Here is a 21,509-nt window from a genome sequence, read left to right as displayed (position 1 = left end):
CTACAAGAAGAACACTGAGGTGCTGGAGCGAGTCCAAAGGATGGCAACTAAGCTGGAGAAGGCTCTAGAGAACAGGTGAGCAGCTAAGAGAACTAGGGTTGTTTAGCCTGGAGAAAAGGAGTCTGAGGGGAGACCTTATCACTCTCTGCAACTACCTGAAAGGAGGTTGTGGCAGGGTGGGGGTCGGTCTCTTTTCCCAAGTAACAACTGATAGGAAGAGAGGAAATGGCTTCAGCTTGTGCCAGGGGAGATTTAGCTTGGATATGAGGAAAATTTCTTTACAGAGAGGGCTGGGAAGCATTGGAACAGACTGCCGAGGGAAGTGGTGGAGGACCCATCCCTGGAAGTGTTTAAAAGACATGTAGATGTGGTGCTGAGGGACGTGGGTTTAGGGAAGTGCAGGGTGAACAGTTGGACTAGATGATCTTAAAAGTCTCATCCAACCAAAATGTTTCTGTGATTCTATCAGAGTTTTTATTTGTTAAGTAAATCCAATGCAATAATTCACTCACTTAAATCTCTGAGGATTCAGGGCCAATCTTTCAACTTTATTCAAATACTTTAAGTATGCTTAGGGAGAGCAAATGTTAGTTCAGTTTGAACTTTCTTTTGGTTACTTATTAGGACTTTCTATGAATTCACAGATTTACTCTCCAGAAGAGAACTGCACCTGGGCACAGCTGACCCAACTGGAACATCATCCCTAATGTCTGTCAACAATGAAAAAGACCCCTTCCAATCACGTGCCCCATATAAAATCATAACAGGAGAAGGCACTAAGGCATGCAACCAGGATCCACTTTAATCTGCACCACCTTCTTTTTTGCTCATTACTGCATTGATTACATCACACATTTAGCTGCCTCAGTGTGCACACATGGAAGTATTTGAGCATTTCTCATGTTCGTTTATTTATACATGATGCTAAGGGCACTCTGAGTACTCTATTTTTGACATAGCTTTGTGTGTCATTCTGAACTCAATCCTGTATAGTTTCTGCTCACTTAGTAGTACAATATGGAAATTAATGGGAAGACCGGCAGTGGTAATACTTACTGACTGTTGAAGTTAGAATGACTTTTCACTGTGTCATATATATTTAAGCACTCTGTGGTGGGCTCCTGAGGTGAAATCTTGGATTATTTTGAATATTGCCAGTGGTATAAGATCAGGTCTCAATCTGAGGTACGCAGTGGATGAGATGGAAAAAAATGCCTCCATTGTGTTTCCCTGGGCACATACCTTCTGGATACTCCCGCTGAAGGGTCTGAGGATCCCAGAGTTCTTCTTCACAGTATCATAATTAGGGACTCCACCAATGAATATTTCAGAGCTGCACTTAATCTGTGTGAAAGCCCCCTGAAAGAAACATAAGAATAATATTTCATTGGAGTAGCTGGAACCATGCTTGTACCTTCAGATTAGTCCAGATTAGATGTTACGGTTTACTGCCTCTCTGCTTGTGTTAATTGCATTTCTTTTTAAAGTTCTTTTACGATAGCTACTGTAGAGCACCCATTACTGACTGTGCTATATTGTAATCATCAGAACTATCTTAAAAATAAAAGTATTCTGAAGTGGGAATACAGAAGGGAGAAAGAGAGGAGACTGACTCATTGTGATTCCTGACTGTACATCTAGCTCCATTTGCAAGGACTCGAGGTACACTGATGTAAATCTAGAACCAGAATGAGGTTCGAAAGGTTAAAATCAGAGCAATGTCCATGCAACAGAGCCTTATTTACTGTTTTCAATGTCTAAAAAGATCCATAGCAAAGTACAAAGCTAAATCAAAAGAAACAGTGAGTTTGCATTAATTATCAGAAGCAGTTGCTCAGGATACCTGATGGGACTATTCAGGTCCTGGGGTGAACTGAAAGATGTTTAACAGTTAAAGATAGGATAACTGTGTAATTCAAGTCCTGCAGAAGCTCCTGAAATTTCTTTGTTGGCAGCTCCCAGCCAACCTCCTTCTTCAGCTGCACCGCAGCACTTAGAGGAAAAAAAAAAAAAAAGAATCTTCACTTTGACCATCTATCTAAAGAAGTCTCAGCTGCTCCATTTGTTTCCCACTCAATCTGTTTCTTGACAGACAACTGGATTTCAATTTATTTACATTTTTCAAGAAAAGTCTAAGCTTTAAATAGTTTCCCAGTTTGCAGTTTCTTATGTTAACAGGATCTGGAGTCTGGTCACACTTTCCACTAGGAAAGAATAAAAGACATTTTCCAAGCAGTTCAAGCCTTAGGTTCTTGGGATAAAAAAGTATCTTTGTGTATGCATTTCAGTGTTTAGAGTGAAAACCCTACTCAGTACAAGCAAAATTTCACCTTATTACAACCTTGACTTATTATGACCTCTTGGTGAGGGAACAATAAAATGCAAGTCATCAACTGTCTGAGTATTCCAGCTTTTACTGTCCTGAAAATTACTCTTGCAAGGAGAAGACAAACTATTCTCTTTTGGCCTATCTTTCCAGCACAATTCAGAGAAAGGCAAAAACAGGACTTTGTGCACATAATTTTCAGTATCATCCTTCTACAGATGATGCATTTCATAGTACACGCAGAGTTCAACAGACTTAGCCACAACCAGTAAGTACCAAGAAAAGAACCTCGAGAAAAAACACAATAACATCAGTCCATTACATGGCAAGATTGGGGAAGTTTGTGATTTCAGGTGCTTTTACAGGATTCTCTGCCCTCACAGAGAGGACTTCAAGTGCAAATTTCCAGTTTCAGACTTAAGAAAAAGTTGCCCTAACACATAGGCTTTTTCAGCTTATAAGAGCTTTGAGAGGAGCCTCTGCAGTTTACCATGCGATCGTTTCATAGTTTACTCATCACAAGCCATGCCACAAGCTCACCTCTGCCATTCCTTCCACTGGCTTTTGTTTGTCCACTTGAAGGATACCATTCTTTGCTGTGCGAGACACTCGCAACTCATGCCATTGTCCCAGACTGACAGGTTCTTCGCTCCTGTTTTAAGGGGAAGAAAACTTTCAAGTATTTTACACTTCTGCCTTTCTTTGTATTTGCAAATATTGTCATGATGTTAAAAAGTCAAGTCCTCTGGGATGATTTTCTAAATAAAAAATAAAAATAAACCACTACGTTTCTTATAAGGAAGTAACATAAATTCTGAGCCCCATCAGCAAAGGAAAATTAGACCATGTTCCTACAGCAAATAACAAGCACTCTTATTTATAAATGAAACATTTTTATAATCAGCATGTATTTCATTTACCTCTGAGCTAATTTTTCTGCTCAGTCATATACAAGGCACAAAGACAAATTTTTGTCTCAGCTCTATGTCCTTATTTCACAATGATAATAGCCTGGAGATGAAGCTTTCCATTTAATGGTCAGTTCAGGCCCACATTCTGCACCCTCTTTTAAAACAGAACGACTTTGTGTTGGCTTATCAGCTCTATTTATGCAGCTTGTTACAGTGACATCTACACACACATACAGATGCAGCCCAGCTGCTGTACATTAAAGGGAAGTAACTAAAATATGACCCTAATGATGTGATGAGATGTTAGCAAGGAACAATAATTCCCAGCTATGCAAAATATTCACCAGTCACAAAGGAGGCATTTAAAAACTGTTCTTACAATCTTTATTAGTCCGACACTAATACGAATAGCAGCCTGTATAAAGAGCAAAACCACATTCCCCTTTACAAGTTCTACAGAACTTTGCATCTTGTTTTTCCTATACTGGTTAAAGCATTATATGTCTAAATGTTACCTTGCAGAGTTTCCTCCAGGAGCAGTGAAAAGTTGTGTTTGATTCACTGGCCAAGCCGGAATAATAAGAAACTATGTTATCATCTAGGCCACCTGAATGTTTTCTAGTTGAGTTGTTTTGCCTCAGTCTTCACTCGCAATCTCTGTTTTCACACCTCACGAGTTGATGGACCACAAGACAGGGACCAGGAGGGCAAAATTCCTCCCACTGGAAGAAGAGATCAGTTTCATGACCACCCAAGGGTCCTGAACATTTGAAAGTCTACAGGAGCTGATGAGATGCAGCCTAGAGACTTGAGGGAAGTGGCTGATGTAGTTGCCCAGGCACTCTCCATGATATTTGAAAAGCCCTGGCCATCAGATGGAGTATCCAGAGACTGGAAAAAGGGAAACACTGCACCCGTTTTTAGAAAGGAGGACCCTGGGAACTACCGACCTGTCAGCCTCCCCTCTGTTCCTGGGAAGATTAGAGGCTCTGCTAAGGCACATGAGGATAGGTAGCTGATTGGGAAAGAGCTGTGGATGTCGTGTCTCTGAAATTCTGTAAGGCCTTTGACAAAATATCCTTCTCTCTAAATTGGAGAGATATGGATTTGATGGGTGGATTGTTCTGTGGATAACAAATTGGTTGGATGGTCACATCCAGAAGGTAGTGGTCAATGGCTTGAAGTCTTGATGGAGATCGGTGACAAGTGGTGTCCTTCAGAGGTCCATACTGGGACCAGTCCTGTTTAATATCTTCATCAATGATGTAGACAGTGGAATCAAGTGCACTCTCAGCAAGTCTGTAGATGACACCAAACTGAGTGGTGCAGTGACACACCAGAGGGATAGAATGCCATCCAGAGAGACTCGGTAGAAGTGGGCCCATGTGAACTTCACGAGGTGCAACAAAGACAAGTGCAAGGTCCTGCACATGGGTCAGGGCAATCCTCAATATCAATACAGGCTGGGGGATGATGGGATTGAGAGCAGCCCTGCAGAGAAGGACGTGGGGATACTGCTGAAAGGCTGGACATGAGCTGACAATGTGCACTCACAGCCCAGGCAGCCAACTGGGTCCTGGGCTGCATTAAAGGAAGTGTGGCCAGCAGGTGGAAGGAGGTGATTCTTCCCCTCTACTCCACTTTGGTGAGACCTCACTTGGAGTTCTGTGTCCAGCTCAAGAGTCCAGCTCACCTGGAGTGCTGTGTCCAGCACAAGAAGGACATGAACCTGTCTGGAGGTTCTAGAGGAGGGCTACAAAAATTATCAGAGGACAGGCTGAGAGAGTTGGGGTTATTCAGCCTGGAGAAGAGAAAGCTCCAAGGAGATCTTATCGCAGCCTTTCAGTATTTAAGGGGGCCTATAAGAAAGATGGGGAGTCTTTTCTAGCAGGGCCTGTTGCTACAGAACAAGGGGTGATGGGTTTAAACTGAAAGGGGGTAGATTCAGACTCGATACAAGGAATAAACTTTTTACAACGAGGGTGGTGAGACACTGGCACTGGTTGCCCAGAGAAGTGGTAGATGCCCCAGCCCTGGAAGCATTCCAAGTCAGGTTGGGCAGGGCTCTGAGCAACCTGATCTAGTTGAAGATGTCCCTTCTCACCACAGGGGTGCTGGACAAGATGACCTTTGAAGGTTCGTTCCAACCCATGATCCTATGATTCTAAAGGAACCAGAGAGGTTTGGCTACCTAATAAGTGGCAATACATATATTTTATCCCCTCTGCAGATTAGGTCATAACCACACTAGCTCTCCTGCTCTGCTAGATTTAATTACTCTTAGGGATGATTAAGCCTTGCAGAGTTATCACTTCAGAGTTGCAAGCTATTTCTTGGATTCACAGGCTTTTTGAAACCAGCATGAGTTTGGTAATGCTTTCTGCAGGCATTTGAACACTTCTAGCTCTTCATGTGCTGTGGTGTTAATAATTAATTTTACCTCTGTAACCTTAAAAAATAAACCAAATTAGGAAGATCTTGATCCCCAAATGCCTGGCCAAGGGAAATCCCAGGGGAGAAGAAATTTTTCTCTGAGATGTCTTGGTAAATGATTCTGCATCTGTCCATCCACTTGGGATCCCTGTTCTCTCTCCCAACCACCTTGTGCATGAGGTGGTGCTTCCGGGACAGGACACTGCAGGCGAAATGAAGCTTCACCAACATCAGCTTTCCTACTGCTGCTGCTGACATACCTGAATGAGCTCACCTCATCCTTAATTATAAAGACATTGTAATTGTGTTCTGATTACATGGTAATATTTAAATTAAACAGCCTGGTTCTATGAAAGAGATAGTCAGGAAGACCCGTCTATCTAACTAAACTATCTGACTATCTAACTATCTGACTAACTAAATTTGAATTATTTCAATTTGCCTAATGCTTGGGGGTTTTTAACCTATTTATAGTTCTGGCATCTGCAATATGCTGTGACAATTAGCTTCCACAACTTATTGTCCGCAACCCCGTTTAGGACAAAGGCTAGGCATGAAACAATATGATGAAGATCAAAGCAGACTTTAAGGTTGATACTGATTAAGTAGGCATAAAACCAAGAAAATCTATTTATCTTAATCACCGACAGAGCTGATGACAAGAGTGCAAGTTCCACACGTTATCTAGAAAAAGGAGCTAAACAGGACATCCTGATAATTTTCAACGAAACTTGCCAGTCTCATGACTCTCCTCCATGATGCAGCTATCTCATCACATGCTCTTCCCCCAAGAATTTGACCTAGGTGCAAGCTGGCATCCTGCTCATTCTTCTGCTTTCCAATAGAAAGGGGCAGTTTCCACCTACAGGCACATGCTTGTGCCTTCAGCCACAGTTTACAAGCCTACACTTCAGTTAATCCTTAGTTCAAGGTGATCTGAAGTGCTACAATGTTTCTGAGGGAAAGTGATGTCTACTTTAATGCCTTTTGGTTACCAGTCACAAGAATTAAATGGCTGTAATCAGAAAAAGATTGAAGGCTCCTGTAAGAAGAGCCATTTTAGGTTGGAGCAAAGGTCTCCGGCATTAGCTATTTCTGTCACTTTTCAGCAAGAGAACAGAACAGGGCAAGCATGGAGTAATTCTTTCCTTGATATATCCTTTCAGCTTCTGGAAACTTGTCATTTAGCAATTTCCTGAGTCAGAGGCTGCATCCGCGCAATTGTGTTTGATCTCCCTCAATGGAGCTTTCTTTAAATTTGTCTAATGTTTGGGGTTTTTTAACCTATTTATAGTTCTGGCATCTGCAATATGCTGTGACAATTAGCTTCCACAACTTATTTATGTGCTGTCTGAAAGAAAAAAAAAAAAAAAAAAAGCCTTATTTTCTTTGTTTGGTATTTTTTGGTTTACAGTTTCACTGGCCTCCTTCCAATTCTTGCATATTGAAAAAATACAGAATAGTAATTCCTTATTTATCTCCATGTCACTCACAATTTAAAAACATTCATCATACTTCCACCAAACTCTCTTTTCTAGGTTGAAGGGTTCTGCTTCTGTTAGGCCCGTTGCCTTTTCACAAGAGGCCAGGGAACAGCTGCATGGGCACTCAGTTACACAGACAGAGAGACAGCAGCCCTTTCTGAGGCATATCATTGCTCCTATCCCAGACCTTAATTTTAGGGTGTGGTGAATCATTCTCAGAAGGTCTACCTTTGTTTGGGAGCCTGGGTGACTCATTTAATGCATATATTTATCCTTTAGACTGCTTAAGTTATGTAAATTGGATATTATCCTCAGTTCCCCCCCAAAACTGCACTATGAGAAAAGGGGGGACCTGGAGGTGTATCTTCTTGTGACACCTCCAGCCCAAGTACTTACTGCCTGGAACTGGAGACCTGGGAGGAGGATGCTCATAAAAGTGTCAATATTGTCCAGTCCTGTGGCTAGAAAGTATACATGAAAATATTTATAGATCCCCTAATTAGCTATGGTATGATGTCATGCAGCCAAGAAGAAAATTTCTGCAACAGTATCCAGAAACCGGAGTAACATCTGCAGTAAGATGGGGCATGACATGGTAACACTGATGGTAAAGTTCTGAAACATAAACTTATGAAGAAAATCCTGTTTCCTTGAATACAGTTGTAGCATTTCTGTGTTTCCCTAGAAGAAGTAGGCACTAGAGACTGATGGGCTCCCATACCTCATTATAAGCTCTTAGTCTTTCCAGCCCACTCCTCTCCTGGGTCAGCACTGTGGCGCTGTTGGAAAGGAAACACAAGCAACCCTGTTTACCTGATAACGGCCGTTCCTGAGCCACAGTCGAACCTGAACTCCACGTAACCAGCCACTATGTTAATGGAGAGGAAGTCCTTGCTGTCTGTGTCGTAGCTGTACAGAAGGACTCCGGTCTCTAAATTTGGACGAAATGTCATCTCAAACTCCATGAAGGAAAGGTAATTCTGTGGTTCCAAGGGCCAGGGTGTGCTAGCAAATGATCTTAAGGTCTCGTTGAACTGAGGTATGGCCAAGGTGAGCGCTGGAAATCCAGAATACACAGGCAGGTCACTTGAGGCTCAAAAGAAAGGGATTGACTCCTACCAATCAGTGCCAGCTCCCTTTGTAGGTACTTAAAGTTAACATTAAGAAAAACAACCTAAAAAATTTGTCTCCCAAATTCAAAACACTTTTTTTATGCTGGCCAACACTGCTTCTCTCCTTAATCCCTTCTTTTCGAGGGATGTGTTTGTATTTCTACAAAGCTTTGTGCTCCTTTTCCTCAGTGATTCACCAGAGTGTTTTTCAAAGTAGCAAGTATGCACACAATGGGCGGTGGCATGAAAAGTTATGCAGCACAGAAAATAATGCTGTATGTATTTGACTAGTTGATGTATCTCTGTGATTTCAACAGGAAATTGACACTGGTTTTAGGAGAAAAGTCAGGATTTTTTTTTATAGTTAATGTGCAGTTGTAGAGTGGTACATTATTTTAACTTCCAAAAAGTGAGTTTGAGATGCTTCATTATAGTTAGTTTAAAGAAGCAAAGATGTTTGAGAATCACTGTTTATGTAGGAGCTGGATGTAGCCCCAAAGTGAATGGTGGAGGAGTGTTTCATTATGTGATTTTAAAAACATGAAGTAACAAGGACTCTCTTCTGTCAGGGTAATAGCATAAAATCTCCTTGGATGGCACAATGTGGAAAACACATTGAACGCTAAATAACACGTACAAAGAAATATAAGCAGCCAAACATCCTCTCACCTTCTTCACAATGATGACCTTTAAATCCAAGGGGGCAAAGGCAAATGTATGAATCGGCTTTGCTCGCAGTACATGTGCCACTGTTGATGCAGGACGCCTCGTCACAGATGCCACTGCTACACTCACCTAAACGTGGAGCCACAATATTGATTCATCAGATAAATTTGTCAAAGAAGATTTATTTGGCTGTTGACCATTTTACTAACTAATACAATTTGCTCTCCTGCCTCGATTCTTTCCCAATTTGTCAAATGGTGTGCAATTTAACCAAAGTAACTTGACTTTTAGCACTTTTTTTTTAGTACCAGACCAGGAAGAGACCTTAAAATTAGCAAAAATTAGCCCTTACTACTCAACCACGAAGCTGAGCTTTCAGTCATTCCCTGGATTACTCTTCTTCTGCTCTTGTTCATATTTTTATTTTTGCATAAAACAGAAATCTCTCTAAATTGTTTACAAGCACTGTGACTTGTTTTATTTCAATTACTTAAGTGCTTTTTTGTAAATTCATGCCACGGTAAGAAGGGAAGGTGTTAATCATCAACTAATCTTACTAACCAAAATGAGATTGTCAGCCCTCTGGTCTGCACTAAAAGGAATCCATATCATCAGCATATAGGCTTTTTAAGAAGCATTTCTCCTATGCTGTCACATCAACTAAAATAACAAGATGATTTCTTCTTGCCTGAATGAAGCTGAAATTTTGTAGGACAAATAATTTATTCTTTTGGTTCTTAAAACTGATTTATAAAGTTAGATTATTTAATGGTCAATGGTATGTGTCATGGAAGCTCTTGTTCATTTTGTTTACTTTCTCCATTATTTTAGTTTCTGATTAAATAATTCTCCCCTCATTGATAGTAACAAACTGATCTTATACATTAAGAAAGCCCAAATACAAGCATAAGCACTTCATTTGGAGGGGCACAGTGTTTATGACAAAGTACGACTTGAACATTTATTTTGAGGCAATCTGAAATATCACCTCTGAGATGGCAAAGGTATTGTGAAGCAGTTCTGATAATATGTTCTGGAGAACAGTTTTGTTATCTGGGATAACTGACAGGAGTCTTGCAAAAGTGCTGCAAAGAGGGTATTTGCCTTTTTTATCTTGTTTAAATACAACACTCTGTAAAGATGATTTCCAGACCAGAAACTCCAGAAAAGTTGCAGATGCAAATGGCCAGTGTCCTGGTTCATGCCAATCACTCTGCTGTCAAGAGTGTAAAATAACCTTTTCTCATCAACTCAGGACAGAAGCAGTAACAACTCTCAGGTCATCTGGTTCAACTCTCTGCCAGATCAGAACTGTCACATATTGCACATCTACAAATCTCCAGCCAGCCCCATTTTTTACTGTAGAGAGGGAAGATTGAAGATCTGAGCACAACAGTCATTACACAAGGCTCCAGGGCTAACCCAAGGAGCATAAGCAAAATACAGAAGCTACCCAGAAGGGAACAAATTCTCCTTCTACGTGGAAGGGGACAACTGCCCCTTCAAGTGGCTGCCCCACACCCAGCCATGGGAGCAGAGGTGATCACAGTGCTCATTGAGCTGTCTTTTCTCCTCTGGCCTGCATTGTAATGGCCACAGTGAACTGAAGCAGGACAGGTATCTAGTCTTTGAGACTCCTCACAAACTCATCAATTATGACAACAGTGACAGCAGTAGCACTGGCTCTGTTTTATAGATGAGGAAAGAGAGCCAAAATGTTGGTAAACAAGGATCTAGACATATCAAGTTTGAGACACAAACAGAAAACTAAGACAACACTCCTTTACTGCATCTGCAGCATTGTTAGTCAGTGCTGGCAATATGTTCAAAGAGATCAAAGTTAAACAAAGTCTTCGGGAAAAGGACAAGGAAGGTAACAACAACGGGACAATATGTAGGCTCACTGGCTTGAGGGACAGCTCGAACTGGAGCTGGCTTTGTATTGAAGGACAGGCTGCTCTCCCAAGGTCTCAGTGCCTTATCACAGCCTTTGGGCCAGCACAGGTGACTACACTGAGAAGACAAACTACAGGTCTGATGGCTGCATCTGCTTGGCTGCAGCAGCAGATGAGGAAAGATTGAAGCTGCAGTGAGACTACAGGGTCCTTCCATGCCTGCTCCAAACCACAAGTGCTGCCTCTGTTGTCATCCCCTTAGCTCACAGTCTGGCGAGACTTCTGCTGCAGCTAGCAGTGATGGGGCAGGATGGACCTCTCTCCTCCCCTCTCTGAATACTGTGGTCCATGTAGCATAGCACCCTGACTTATACACTGTGACAACAGAAAAGCAAAAAAGTCCAGCTAGCGAAGTCCATCCCTAAACCCTAGTACACTTGCAATTTATTTATTTTGAGCTTAACTTACCTGGCACATTGCTTGCAAGTCTCTCCTGATACAGCTTCATATAAGTAAAGCTGTGTAAATACAGTAAGCATCTATCACTCAGTTTTGGGTCACACATGGCAGACCCCAGCATTTATTTTGATTGATGATGATTGTTAATGCAATAATATGCAAAGCACATGTACGGAATGAAGCTAGCTGCAACCCAAAAGGCAATAGAGATTAGGGCTTGGAGAACTTCAGCAGAGCTTTAATCTTTTTATCTAAATTCCATAGATTCTCATTCTATCATGAAATTACACTCTGCTTCCAAAGTCTTATTCTTTCCAGCATCTGTTTCATGGGCCACTCTGTTCTCCCCCTATATGGCACAGAATTTGGGTCATGGTGTCTAGAGAATACAGAGCAATTGTTAGGAAGTTTCTCATTAATCGCTTCCTTCTTGGGATTCCAAATGAACAGCTATAGAAGAGAAGAAAGATGACTTTGTGGCTGAAGCATGGCACAGAGAGTTCAGTGATACAGCATCTATTTCCTGCCTTTACCACTTGCTTTCTGATTTGGATTTACTCTTATTCTTAAACTGTTTAGACTGGGAGGTCATTAAAGCAAGGATTTTGTTGCCCTGTCTTTTTTTCAAGTGCCCATTACATGGATGAAATAGAGGTTAATAAATAAGATAGGACTAGTTAATTAACCTCCCTACTTCTCCATCTTTTAATCCATGAAGGGGAGATAATGTTATAACAGCACTTCATAAAGCCGTTGAAATAATTTACTCCATGATATTTTAAAACATACTGTGACTCTGGAAATTAAAACAATGGACGGTCAACAGGAAAGCCTGTTTGCCTCATCAGTAATGGGGTGTAATGGGGAAAAGCCCTCTGTAATGGCCACAGCACTGCCGCAGGTCTGAAAGATCCCTGTGTTGCTTTGGACAAATGCAATGATGCCTTTAGGCAAACCACATTTTTTTTCCGTGTCCATAGTGTTTCAAATACAAACACAGCATACATACTATTGATTTCTGATGGCATGACTGCGTCAGTCAGGAGCAGGAAGAGACATCCTGAGAGATGCTGGCAGAAATACTGGTGCAGGCATAATTGTATCAGCAGCCCTGAGTTTCCTGTTTGCCCATGAGACCTGGTTTTACTATTTATTGTGCAGGATAACTGTGTCCACAAGGTGTTTTGCTACAAAGAACAGTGATGTTTACTTGCACAGTGTGATAAAACCTGCTACTACAGATCCAGCAAAAACAGTGTGCAAAGGCACAGAGAAACACCATGCCAAAAACAGAAAAGACTTCACCTTCCATTTTTCAAACCTGGACCACGGCTCAGGTTTTTCTGACAGGCAAAACAGTAAACCCTGGTTTATCACTGATTAAAGAACCCATACCATTACACTTACCAACATCAGCACCACTGAGAGCTTTCCCTAGTGGCCACGGTCTCATATCAATTATCTTCCCATTGATGCTCAGTGACTGAACGCAGCCCTGAAACCCGCGGTTGGTGCCCGTGGCTCTGACCAGCCAGTACACGCTGGGGGCACCGCCAACATAGAAGGGAGTCCGGAACGTAATTTTACTGTATTGGCCCTGAAGGGAAAACAGAGCATGACATGATGTAGAACAGACATAACACAGGGTAACTAATTAAGCCACACTGGATATAATCAATTTTTTTCTCCACAAAGAATTGTGGCAGGGGATGTGTAGGTTGCTCATTGGTAATTCTTTTCCATTAGTCATTCCTCCAATCAGCCTACTATTTTAAATTACTTTTTGCACCCACATCCATCATGATAACATGGACTATTAGAAGCACAATAAACAACTTAAAAATCACTGTGATCTGAGGAGGGATTGTGATCTATCTTTTGCTGCAATTTCTTTCTTTTCTTTTGGCAAAATTGCTTGCCTTCTAAACTCAAAGTGCTGTGGGACACAGACCAATGTGATACTGCCTTTTGCAGAGAACCCAGCAAGTGCTTAGCATTGAGTAATAATGAAATGTCAAAAAAAAAAAACCAGTAAAAACAAAGACAAGGCAAAAGCCAAAAAATCACAACTTCAGGGGGATTCTGCTCACTTTGTCAGTGCTACATTTACTTCCCCGACCCCCCCTCCCTTTTTTTGGGAAGTGGGTGTGGAACAACAACAACAACAACAAAAAGCAAAAAAACCAACCAATCAGAACTTTTTGGATCACTTAATCAAACTCCATGCTATTGTGAGTGATGAAGTCATAATTCCTTCCATAAATTGATGAGAATGTATGTCTTTTGCCTCCAAATCGAATGTTGCTTCAAAACTTCACTGTCCTTCAGAAGAAAACACTTAAAATTCCCACTTTTATTCACGGCCAATTTTTATCCATGTGTCCTTCTGACAGCACTGACCTTTAGCCTAAAGGCTTTCTGAATTTTTCACCCCTGACCTGCACCCATGGTGTTTATAACAATGAATTACATCCCCCTAGCCTATATTTTGCCAGGCTAAATAAGCCAAGGTTATTGAGTCTACAAGTGTTCACTGCACAGTGCACTGCAGAAACACATCAAATGGATCTCAGTTTCAGCTGAGAAAAACAATTCAGGTGGAGCCTGTGGCTAAAGAGAGTTCAGGTGTCCACTGGGTTTCATGGTGGGCTTATGCCAGGGCTGTGGGAATACAGCTTTCCAGTCTGCCTCCAATCACTTGCTATCTCCCATGATCTTTGATGTTCCTGCCCTGCTTGGTCTGTCAAGTTCCTTTTCTCTTGTGGGCACTTTCTAGACTGTTCAAGTAAAAATGAACCAGATCAAAAAACACTACTATTCTGCTGACATTAATCCAGGTCATTCTAACTGGGGAGGGCTGAGTGAGATTCACTGGAGCAACCATACTGCAGGAGCAGCAAGTTCTGGTGAAGAGCAGCACCTGGAGCAATTAACTTTTCTCTTTTTTTTGTAGCTGCAGCTAGAAAAATGCATGTCCACTATCAAACACTTCTTGTAACAGACACTACGAACCATAACGCTCCTACTAGTCCTTTGTTGCACCTTTGTTCTTCAACTTCATCTTTCCTGGCTGTGGGTGATCGTAGGCCTGCATACCCAGATGCTGTCTTACCAACAGCATTATTCTCTACTGGACATATATCTTGTGATTCACATTTGCCCTTTGTGTGGCCTCATAGTGTTGGTAACACATAGCAACACACAACAGACATTGAGATACTTTCTGTTGTCATGCCCAGCTGATGAGAACACAATGCACAGCACTTTTTTCCCTTCAGTGCCTGCACATGGAAGTGTAAAGCATTAAGATGCCTGAAGCCACCTTTTTTTTCAGAGCTAGGACTGGCATCCTAATAGTGACCATCAAAATGAAGAGGAAAGACGTCTGACACAATTTACAACTGCCCTTTTTTTCAGTGCCTTAATTTCACTTTGTTTTCTGGCCTGGCAACAGATGAGCAAGTCAAGACATCTTCCTCTATTATATTTTATCCTGGCAGCCTTATACGAAACTGTTGGTATTTACATAGGTCAGGGCAGAGCATCTATCTCCATTACTGGGCTTAAATCTACATCCATAGTATACATATAAATATACTTCTGTATTCAAGTCTTGTGTGGCTATATGCATATTATACATAAATACATACACATACACACATATGATTCTCATTTTTTTCTGGCTGAGGAAGCAGAGCTTGAAAAACAAAGCAATCACGGACAGCAGGTGTGAAACTGACAAACTTTAATAGCAGCCTGTATCTGAGACTAGAGAAGTGTAGAAGGGCAGCAGAGCAAGTATGGAGGACAACAGGGAAACTGACGGGATTCAGCACTGAGTTACTCATCTATGTGATTTCTAGACTACATATGTGGAAGAGTAATCAGTACACTGATTCTGGTTCACTAAATGCCCTAACAGTGATAAACAATACTGTACTTTTTAAAGCTGACCAGACTTCTACTATCAAGAAAAAACATCATCATAATCTTGAAAGAGCCCCAGGTCAAGCTGCAGGTCCAGGATTACTTGCCTGAGATTTTCCTGTCACTGGAGCATCATTGTCCATCCTGAGCCAGCCACTCACACCATCTCTGAACAATGTGACACTGTGCCAGTTCCCCAGCTTGATTTTGTTTTCACTTATTATGACTGCGACTCCAGTGCCACAGTTGAACCTGGGAGTGTGAGTCAGAGAGGGCAAGGTGACAATCTTAGATTAACCAAATAACCAAAAGTTGGTTTTAGACTCAAAATATTCCCTTCCCTGCTGGGAACTTCTCTGCTTCACATTACGTACTACCTGACTACAGGACAACTGGACAGCATATCTACATATGATCAGTTCTAGGTTTCAACCTTTATCTGTCTATTATCTGTCTTTCTCCTATGGAAAAGATTTTACACTCTCCAGCCATACCAAGTGCATTGCAAAACTTGCCAACAGCTGAAACTGTTTCAAGATGAAGGGTATTGTGATCTGAGCTCCTGCTATCACCATAACTTCTCTTGGGAATTTTTTTAGCTCCCTGGTGAACGGCAGTGCTACTTAATAATTGTGATTCTATATAAAACGCATTACTGATTGACAGCAGAGTCTGTGGAGCTGAATATGCACACCACACACATTTTATCCAACTGTCATTCAGTGTAGGTGAACAGAAACACAATTAAGGTGTATCATCCACTTTGTTATTGCCCATTTTCTGAGGGCTTACCCTCCCAAGTGAGGAGACTCTTGATGTACTCTTTCACATGCTGCGTATCTATGGGACTGCAAGAAACTCCCTTCATCTTCTTTCAAAAAACATGCAAATCTCATCTAAACATGGGATTTAAGATGAGGTTCCAGGCCACTTGCTGGCATTAAATCCTTTATTTTGCTGCATAGTCTGCAAGCCCTTTTGCTGAGTAGCAAAGACATCAGCTATGTGCAACCCAATATAGCATAAGGTTAGAAAATGCAGTGGCTCACTGGCGTTTCTGACAACACAGTAACGAGCTCTGGAAGATACCTTGAAGAAAATGCATCATTTTGCCTTTATACCTAGGTCTGAGTTAAAAGAGTTCCATGGGACAGATGTCCACACACTAAAGAAGGATGAGAGATGAAATACTGAAAACTGATATATTAAATAATACTGTCCATTTTGTGCACTGCATGGGGCAGAAGCCAAAGACTTCGTAGATATTCATCACACATAGCAGTCTCAGGAGGCAGCAATGGCTCCTTCTCTTTACACCAGATTTAGGGTGGAGGTTTTACCTGAACTGAATGCTACGTCGGATGATTGCCAGTGACATAAAATCACCACGACCGTGTTCATTTTCCCCACAGTACAGCAGCAAACCATCTTCTGATTCAGCCTGCAATCATAGCATCAACATGAAAAATCAAAGTCTAAGCCTCATAGTAACAGGTAAGTGGAAGCAGCATGGGGGGGACTTTTCTCCAGAAAAGGGATGAAATTTTTCAACTAGAAACTTTTCAAATAGAAATTGGTTGATCAATTTTGAATCTCTCATTTGTAGAACCTAGAAGAACATTGTCTTAATGCTCAAATGGTTTAAGAACACCTCTTCTACTTACAATATGATGCTGTCAGACCTAAAAACAAGCCTGAAAACGTTTAAGACTGTCAGACACATTTCATATGAGACCTCTAAGCACAAAGTCTAGCAAGGATGTGCTAGCAAGTCTGTTAAGTTTAGACCCATCAGACTTACTGCATATGAATACAGAGACCCTGCTTCACATGTTCAGTGAGCCCAATGGTTTTCAAGCCAAACAACCTGTGCATGCAGGATTTCTCCATATGTGCACAGCAGCTGACATAGTGTTTTTTCACAGCCATCCTGTGTTTGAAGCTGAAAAATTGCCAGAGGAATGTTAGATCACCACGTGAGGCAACAGACTGCTGCTGCTCTAGTGACAGTCCTCATCCTAAGCTGTGAGGCTGCCTCACGTGGGAGCAAGGGTGCACCCAAGAGCTCAGCCACCCTCCCTACAGGCAGCCCTACCAGTTCTATCTGATATAGGCAGCATTAACACAAGTCAACGTGGGATGTACCACATCGCTTCAGACCTGTAGTTTAAGTATCCTGCATGTACTAGTAGCCAATGTCCCAAACATCAGAGGTCGAAAATAATACCTACTTAAATCCCACAGGCTAGGAAAGGAACTCTGGATATAGGGTAGTATTTTGCTCAGTACAACAAGATCACAGTTTCTTATATGCAAAGATACTGCATGTCACTTCCAAACTGAGATTCATAGATTCCAGGTGTACTTCAGCCTGTGGCTCATTCACATGGCTATAACCCTTCCAATGTACATTGCTGCTAGTCTGCAATATGATCTCAGGGATTATCTCATGCGCTGCATACCAATAATGGATACAAACATCTTAGCTCAATTTACCAACTTCGGCTGCATTTATTGAAAGCGAAGCCAGATCTTCAGAGAGGACAGTTATGTACAGGTTCACCACAACTATGTTATAAGCTACACTGAGCCAAAGTTTTTTTTCCGTGGCCCACAGCATAGATAAGTAAATAAAATTCAATGCTTCTGTGTGAGCTTGGAATTGCTTAAACTTACCCTGAATTCAAGGGTAATTTGAAATGTCTGATAGGAGTTTTTCAGCGGTTCAAAGGTGATGTATGAGTAGCCAGAGAACTGAGGATACTGGATAATAATATCTGGAAAGCAAAGACAGAAGCATCATATTTAGCAGTTTTCTCCCATATAAAAATCAATATACACATTTAGCGCTAGACAAAATCAGGTGAAAATGAAAGGCGGATATCCTCCAGAGACAACCATCAGTCAGCAGCAGTCAACAATCAGTTAACCTATTGCCTTGTCCTCCCATTACCTTTCACAACTAATTCCTTCATTGTCAAGGACCTGGTTCCAAGGAACTTGAAAAGGAACAGAATACTGAGGGCCAAATAGTGCTCAACAGTTTAATTGCTGGCTTCAGTGGAAATTTCTCCACATTTGCATCCTTGTTACAGAGGACAGAACCCATCAACTTTATCTCCTTTTAAGAATTCATTATCACAGAAACAACAAAGTAATTCTCTGATTTGCAGGATTATAAAAACATAGGCAGGAAATGGGGCCAGACTTCGCTACGTTAGTCACTGCTGATCCACAGCTGCTGCATCCAGCACCTGCAGAATCACTGGATGGCTCACAAGAGCTCAGTGGCTTTCTGCACTTCTGTCAAGGCAGCTCAGGGCGGAAGCTAAAGGGAGTGATAAAGAGAAGAAAGAGAGTTCCTGCAGGCATCTCTCTGTCCCTGGCTGCAACAGTGGCCCTTCATACTGCTCTTGTCATCCAGTGTTATTAATCCTCACCCTTTTCGTCCATCCTGGAAGAAAATCAGAGACATGTCTCACTGCTACCTTTGAAGCTCATTTTCCTAAGAAGCACTGAGGGCAGACACAGTTTCAGGCCTGAATTCTTATTTTTTGCAGTGGATCTCAGCCTAATGAGGAAGGAAGGATGGGGAATCTTATTTCTCTTTGCTACCTGAATACTGAGTGGGTTTTTCTTGCATATTTGGCTCTGGATACAGCTCTGTCAGCTTTATTGTTTGCAAGGCATACATTTTAGGCTGAGGTGAAGAGAATAAGTGCTGTAAATCTGAATGCAATCACAGCAGACAGCAGTTAACTCATGCCCTGATCACAAGCAGGATTGATCAGACCTGAGTGCCATGCAGCTGTTGATCTTGGAAGAAAAAAGTTTATTTTTATTCAGATTAATATACTATTTAACAATATTGGCTGCTGTGGAGGAATTCACTACAAGAGAATTTTGGTACATGATGCTACTGTTTACCAAGGAATAACAAACTCCCTTGTGAAAAATGGTGGGTTTGGACTGATGTTAACAAACCCTCTCTGCAAGTTGTATACAGTTATGTCAGTTCAAATAAATCCTTGAAACTTCATGCTTGATCAAGGCCAAAAATCACATCTGCAGCTGTTACATGTGGCTGAGTTACAACAGATTGTTTTCAGAATGAGCTCTCTTTATTCCAGCACTGAGAGGAGAAATCAAACACTCTCGGTGTCTGTATCCCCGAAGTACGACACTGTATCACGAACGTCTAACACAAGCCTGCAGAAGAAAGGTGTGCTTTGCTCTGTGGCAGCACCTTGGCAAATCAGATCAGCACGCAGAAAGATGGATCAGCTCTTTCTTAGATAGTGGGACAACACCACTACGAGCAACAGGACACTTTTCTTTGCACGAGTTCTGACATTAACACGACCCCTTGGTCACCAAACCAGAAGGAAAATAAATCGGGGCGGGGTGGGGGTAAGTGGCCTGCTTATGCCCTGCTAAGTGAGCTGGACTGGCTCACCGAGTGATTGGCTCACCAAGTGATCGGCTCACCAACTGATCAGCTCAACTTCAGACACAGAGAAAGGACAAGGTTAGGTGTGCAGAAAGAGAGGACAGGAAGGTGGCAAGGGAAGGAGAAGGAGGACAGCCTCCTTCAATTCAGCAGGCTCTTGGCCCAGCTCAGACACCCTGCAGAGAGGCAAGAGGACACCTGACTGGGACAACCACATCCTCTACACTGACTCAGGCTTCAGACCATCCTTTCTGAGGGGATTTTGTTCCTTCCTTGACCCAGACTACCCGGTACAAGTGCTGGGGCTACCACTCCAGCACTTCTGCCCTGCAGTCCATGAGGAAAGCCTCCTCTGGAGATGGTTTTACAATGCGAGCCATGTCTCATCTCTGCTGCAAGATCAGCATCATCCAATGGACCATGCTGGAAATGCAGGTAGTTCAGGGCTTCAGCTGCACACAAAAGGCAAGGGTTAAAGCAGGGTTGTATGTTCCTGCTGGAAGCTGTGGTCCATGTTGGTCCAGCATGGCTGGACCCTGTTAGGCCTGGGTGCCCACCAACACACCTGGATCCATCACCCTACCACTCCTAGGTGGGGGAAGGAGATTAATCTCCCTTGTGCACCTTCACATGGGGTCTGCATTCAGCTTTATTAACGAATAACTTCTTCACACCTAGCTGAAGGAAGAGAAGCAAAGGGAACAATGTCTAAACTGAAAGATGGAAGTTGCTGCTTTCCTTAGGGATCCATTAAGCCCAACCAGCTATTCCCAAAGCATACTTTGGTTGGTTTATCACAAAGATGCTCCTTGCAGCAGAGAAGCCAGCAGCAGTGAGCATGCAGAAACCTACCTTCCTCACAGGTCTCTCCTCCTTTCCCCAGGTTGCAGTGGCAGCGTGAGCCACCCCGGTCATAGTCATTGATGCAAAAGCTGTCTGTGGAACAGATGGCTTCATCACAGGAGAGATCAAAGAGCCGTGTGGCAGAAGTTGTCCCTCCCCTCCTCATTGCCTGAGCCGTAGTCACCCTTGCTGTTGTTGAAGGCCGTGTGGTAGTGGGAGTGTAAGTAGCAGATTCAGAAGTGGTTGTAAGGACCCGTGACAGGAGCCTGGAACTAGATCCTGGTGTGACCTTAGTTTTGACTAGAAATTTTCTGTTGCCTCCTTTGATAGCAGGAAGTGGTCTGAGCTGAAAGGAAATAAAGAAGATGAATTTGGTAAAATTTAAAATGCTACATGGAAATTAAATTAGTATCTTCCAAGATACAGATCTGAGGCAACAAACTCACCCTCAGCAAAGAAGAAGAAACAATCATGTAATTTCCAATTATATCCAAGGACATAATATCAGATATTGAACTTCCTGACAAGACTGGACACTTTAAAATATCAAAGGACTATAAAGAAAATAGAAACACTGAAATGAAACCTTGAAATTTACCTCTTCTATGTAAATGTCATAGTCTGAGTCATCGATATCAAATCCATCATCATCACCAGTCACTGTGTCTGTGATATACCGATGTCCATAGCTTCCACTTCCTAACTCCTCAGAGCCTAAAAAGACACAACTGGCATATTCAGTTCATACATTTTTTTCTCTTTACATACAGCAGCCCATATCTTACCACCCCCTGATTCGCCACACTGCAAGCTGAAGTGCTGTTAATGTTTATCCTGGACAAACAAATGCAAATGTCAGCCTGAAGATGGGAGACACTGTCCAAGGCCAGAGACGCACACAACTGAAAACAAAGTGAAGACCTTCATTTAGTCCGAGCAAAGAAACAAAGCAGGCAAGGCTCAGTTCTCCCACTGAAAACTGACTTTTATCCATCATTCTTAG

At 42.1% G+C, this 21,509-nt stretch overlaps 1 protein-coding gene across 1 annotated transcript in view; it reads right to left on the bottom strand.

Annotated features, from left to right (window-relative positions):
• EGFLAM (EGF-like, fibronectin type III and laminin G domains) overlaps positions 1–21,220 on the bottom strand; it is a gene marked incomplete at its 5' end in the record, with an annotated part of 31,522 nt that extends 10,302 nt beyond the window's left edge. The window contains 10 exons of the mRNA XM_010137064.1: positions 1,243–1,359; positions 2,867–2,978; positions 7,968–8,211; positions 8,936–9,061; positions 12,694–12,883; positions 15,321–15,465; positions 16,554–16,654; positions 17,890–17,990; positions 20,516–20,852; positions 21,105–21,220. Coding sequence (XP_010135366.1) covers positions 1,243–1,359; positions 2,867–2,978; positions 7,968–8,211; positions 8,936–9,061; positions 12,694–12,883; positions 15,321–15,465; positions 16,554–16,654; positions 17,890–17,990; positions 20,516–20,852; positions 21,105–21,220 — 1,589 coding nt within the window. The remainder of the gene's footprint in view (positions 1–1,242; positions 1,360–2,866; positions 2,979–7,967; positions 8,212–8,935; positions 9,062–12,693; positions 12,884–15,320; positions 15,466–16,553; positions 16,655–17,889; positions 17,991–20,515; positions 20,853–21,104) is intronic.
• Positions 21,221–21,509: the final 289 nt, after the last annotated feature.

This window comes from Buceros rhinoceros, unplaced genomic scaffold, assembly GCF_000710305.1.
Source record: "Buceros rhinoceros silvestris isolate BGI_N320 unplaced genomic scaffold, ASM71030v1 scaffold3295, whole genome shotgun sequence".
Lineage (NCBI taxonomy): Eukaryota > Metazoa > Chordata > Aves > Bucerotiformes > Bucerotidae > Buceros > Buceros rhinoceros.
Note: the sequence above shows the minus strand (reverse complement) of the source record. Positions and strands in the feature narration are given on the sequence as shown.